At 33.6% G+C, this 4625-nt stretch overlaps 1 protein-coding gene across 2 annotated transcripts; it reads left to right on the forward strand.

Annotated features, from left to right (window-relative positions):
- The first annotated feature begins 2150 nt into the window (after positions 1-2150).
- LOC108322256 (uncharacterized) lies at positions 2151-3632 on the forward strand. Of its 2 annotated transcripts, none has more exons than XM_017554279.2 (2): positions 2151-2380; positions 2451-3632. In XM_017554279.2, the coding sequence occupies exons 1-2, from the start codon at positions 2267-2269 to the stop codon at positions 3396-3398; spliced, it is 1062 nt and encodes a 353-aa protein (XP_017409768.1). In that variant the 5' UTR covers positions 2151-2266; the 3' UTR covers positions 3399-3632. The 2 variants fall into 2 exon arrangements, with proteins under 2 accessions (XP_017409768.1, XP_017409769.1); XM_017554280.2 differs by having other exon boundaries at positions 2153-2353.
- Positions 3633-4625: the final 993 nt, after the last annotated feature.

Consider the following 4625-nt stretch of genomic DNA (forward strand, 5'->3'; position numbering starts at 1 on the left):
TAAATAAAATACTGAAACATGGGCATGGGAGTGAATACGGCAATCACAACTATATGTTTTAACAAAATTGTCTTTGTTTCTTTTGTGTATTTGCAATAATTGTCCACTTTGAAGAGAACAGAGACTATTGAGTTTGTAGTAGAAAAGCTTCAAGTATGTTATGTTCATTTCATATCCTTCAAGGAATAGTAAGTGTTCTTGAAAATCGATGGACACTATAATGACCTAAATGTGTCCTTGAATAATGTGTGTTGGCATTTATTGGAACCTTACAGTTGATTAGGATCAAAGTCTTTCTTGAAACCTCAAAGGAATGTTTGTAATGACCACGAAATAGAAACTATGTAATGACCATAATATTGTTTTGTCTTTTCTTTCAAAAATCTAATTGATCTTATGAAAACCCTGTAAATTGTTTGCTTATCTTAAAATCATAATTTGGAGTACCTAATCATCATTTGTACTGACAAATAGATTTAATTGAAAAGACACGAAAGACATGTAACTTACCTTATGTTGGCTGGCTGTTGTTTCAAACAGTCCACAGAGCTCCTACACAGATTAGTTATGGTAAGGTAATTGGTCTATATAGTATAAGTTTTTAATACAAGATTCAATTCATATCATAATTCCGTAGAAGTTAAATTTGGAATGAGAAAAATATAAAGTAGTCATTCTCTTCAACACAACAACTAAATTATACAAATAAAAAATAGTCACAAATTGTAGTAAAATAAAGAAATTATTTTATCTTATAAAAAGCAAGTTGATGAAATTATGATAAAATACATTAAATAACATAACTTATGTCTCACCTCAGTAACCTAGAGATTATGTCGATTGCTTTACTCCAATTTTTAATTTTTATACATGCAACTTTACATAATTAAGATTTCACGAGCATTCTATGAACAAATATTATATTAATCTTTCTTTGAACTATATTGTAATATATATATATATATATATATATATATATATATATATATATATATATATATATATATATATATATATATATATATATATATAGATTCTTTCTCTTTGAATCTATATTGACTTTGACAAAGAGCAAAATCATGAAGAAAGATTAAAGATAAAAAAGTAGTCGGAGGGTTTGAAAGATATAAATCAAACTTAAAAATTATGTATTTTTATTTATTGATAAATCCATTTAATATACAGTGCTAGGTTGATAATTAACTATTTTTTAAAAATAAAATTATGATTTATTGAAAAATATTTTTAACTCATTAAATATTATTTTTTATATTAATCAAAATTAGTAATCATTCATAATAATTTAATTTAATTTTATTCTCAAATATAGTTTTATAATTAATTTAATAGAGTTTACTAAAAAAATTAAAGAAATTTTTTAGAGAGAGAAAAAAAATGGATTTATGGATTGTATGAAGAAACAATTGAAACGGTAATTATGATAATAAAACAATATTTTACTTTATGAATTAGTTAAAAACTAAGGTAATTTTGGTGGATAAGACAAATTAGTGTAAATAAGTATTTATCTTCATCTTTTGTTTTTACAAAAGGGTTTTACCAAAAAAAGAAGTTATTTTCTAAGCCAATAAGTTTTCTAGAGTAGAGTTTCAACTACATTAAACCTTTTTTATATTATTAATAATACACTAATAGCTTTACTATTTCAACCTCACATTCTGTATATTCTATTTTTTAATTTCTAGATGTGTTTTTCACACATGCAATTTGAGGGAAAAAAATTTCTCAATGGTCTCAAATTGCTATTTTTTTATCCACATAATTGATTTTTTTAATAGTATATATTTTTATTTTATGTACTTTTTATCTCACTCTCTAAATGAAATTTGATATTCTTAAAAAAATATTAATTTTTAAAAATAATCTTATATCATAAATGAAATTACTACTAGTAAATATAAAATTTAATTTATATAATTAAGTAGATATGTATTGTACATTATAATTCATAGTTTATATGTTGAAAAATCTGGTTTATTATAAAGTTTAATTATATAAAAACGAATATTTATTCTAGAAGCTAAAAATATTTAGTTATAAATAAAGGATTTACTTGTTTGTTGGAGTGAAGAAAAGGAAAGGACTGAAATATGATATAAATGAGAAATAAATAATTTGGTTGCTGTGGTTAATGTGAATAACAAGGAGGAAGAGTAAAAGTAAAGCACAGAAGGCGAAAACAAACAGTCAAAAAGAACCATAGGTCAATCGATATACAGTAGCAGCAGCAAGGGTTGTGGAGACAATGGAACCTTTTGGTCGAGGTGGTGGTGGTGGTCGAGGTGGTGGTGGTGGTCGCGGCCGCGGCCATCGCTCTCAATCTATTTCACGGGTAACTAATATTTTCTTGTGTTTGAAGGTAATTAGGTTATTATTTTTTAAACAAAATAATTACTTTGGGGGTTTTACGAATATGAACGGTTGTGTAGGTTGTTGTTGGCAACGAGCAATGTGGGCGAGGTAGGGGCAGCGAAGAGAAGAAGCAACCGCAGAATTCATCACCTGATTCTCGTTCCGATTATGATTCTGTTGGAATGGGAATGGCAAAGTTAAATATTGGCGATGACGTTGATAAGCCATCAGCAGCAGCCGCAGCAGTAGAAGAGGGAGGGTTCGATATATGTCACCCTAAGCAACCTGGAAGCGTGGTTCTGAAACCTCCATTGCTTGCACAGAACAGAGAAAGGAGAAAATCCCGTAGTAGTAATAACAATGGCATTGGGTTATCGTTGAGGCCTGGGATGGTGTTTCTGAAGGGTTACCTTTCACTGAGCGATCAGCAGAAGATAGTGGAAAGGTGCAGGGAGTTGGGGGTGGGCGTGGGAGGATTCTACCAGCCTGGTTACGGGGAAGGAACCAAGATGCATTTGAAGATGATGTGCCTCGGAAAGAACTGGGATCCTCACACCTCTCAGTACGGAGAACGACGACCATTCGACGGAGCAAAACCCCCCCACATCCCTCCCGAGTTTCAGACATTGGTCACTAATGCACTTCGTGATTCCAACGCCCTCGTTCCTCAAAATCGCCTTCCCTCCATCTCACCCGACATCTGCATTGTCAATTTTTACTCCCAAACTGGCCGTTTGGGTCTTCATCAAGACAAGGATGAAAGTGAAGACTCTCTTCGCCGAGGCTTGCCCGTCGTATCTTTCTCCATCGGAGACTCTGCTCAGTTCCTCTATGGAGATCACAGGGATCCCGACAAGGCAGAGAAACTGCAACTCGAATCTGGGGATGTTTTGATCTTTGGTGGCCCCTCCAGAAATGTATTCCACGGAGTTAGCGCTATTCATCCAAACTCTGCCCCCAACCTCTTGCTGCAACAGACTAATCTACGCCCTGGTCGATTGAATCTCACTTTCAGACAGTACTAAGTTAAGTTCATATATATGCCTTTCTTTTTATTCTCAGTAATCTATTCTATCTATTTTCTTAAGTAGCCTCGTATTAACTGAAATTATGCTCGTAATGCGATGCTAATTTGTAGCCACTGTTATACTTATGTGTTGTTTTTGTTTTCCAAACTCTCTGTGCTTCACTACACTATAGCTCGTTATTTGTTACTTTGCTTGTTTATCTATTATGGATCCACTCTCTTATTACTGTCATTCCGCCATCCATCACTTTGTATGCCGCAAGTTAAATTCTTTCTCGTCTGGATTTCCTGTAGAATCAAGTATTTTTTTTCCCCACTGGTACGGTTATTGCCTTTAGTCAAAATAGCGTGCTATCCCTCCGCTGCTACCATTTGGAAAGGAAAACCATGTCATAAATCAACTTTCAATGTCTCCTAGAGGGGCTTTACTTTATTTTTCATTTACAAGATAAATTGAAATTTAATATCAAGTCAGCACCTTTGTTATTTTTTTATTTTGGGTACAAGTATAGACCAACATTGCATTTCTCACTCAAACAGAGCAGAGTCGAAGCATCCATTATCAATGTTGGCTAAATACATTTAACTAATAAATAGCATTAGAGTTCTATTGTTGCGGAGCTGCTTCTTGACCTTGAATCAGTCTCGGTTCCCCAATGCTAATGCAGCGGAATCAATATGTACAAGCAAACAAGAAGAAACTTTTTGCTTCAATCTGTCAACAGTCTCCACCATCCCTTCACTTTCCGTGTTGCAACTGCTCCTCAGTTTGTCCAGCCACTCTTTTGCATGGTTAAGGTGTGACAGTGTTAGAGCTATATTATTGGCTTGCTCAATATGTCTCCCTGCAACATCCTTACTATCCTTGCTCTTCTCACGGGAGCTAACGGAAAATCCAGCATCGAATGTCTTTTCGAGATACATCAGAAACCACGATCTTGTCTCATTTTAAAGTAACTCTCTCAGCTCGTTGATCTCTTTCATACCGCCCCCTTTGGACCATTCTTGTTTCTCAGTCCCTGATAGTTGGGTCAAAGGTTTTGAAGACTTTGCCGTGCTTTTAGCGGGCATCAAACCTGCTGTCTTACTAGATTTATGCTTTTCTAAGGGAGTTGAAATTCTGTATAGTTGAAGTGATTTATCATTCAATTGAGCCGTACCATTTGACTGGTCCATGAGCTGTTGGAGAGCAAAAAATTTGCTTAGTGTGGCATGAGGGTTCTCT

Source organism: Vigna angularis, chromosome 4 (genome assembly GCF_016808095.1).
Source record: "Vigna angularis cultivar LongXiaoDou No.4 chromosome 4, ASM1680809v1, whole genome shotgun sequence".
Classification (NCBI taxonomy): Eukaryota; Viridiplantae; Streptophyta; class Magnoliopsida; order Fabales; family Fabaceae; genus Vigna; species Vigna angularis.

What these genes read in the sequence shown, in the direction of transcription:
- LOC108322256 (XM_017554279.2), top strand. Translation starts at nt 2,267, where the DNA reads ATGGAACCTTTTGGTCGAGGTGGTGGTGGTGGTCGAGGTGGTGGTGGT. An exon ending in ATATTTTCTTGTGTTTGAAG is followed by an intron (nt 2,381 to 2,450) that starts GTAATTAGGTTA and finishes ACGGTTGTGTAG; the next exon opens with GTTGTTGTTGGCAACGAGCA.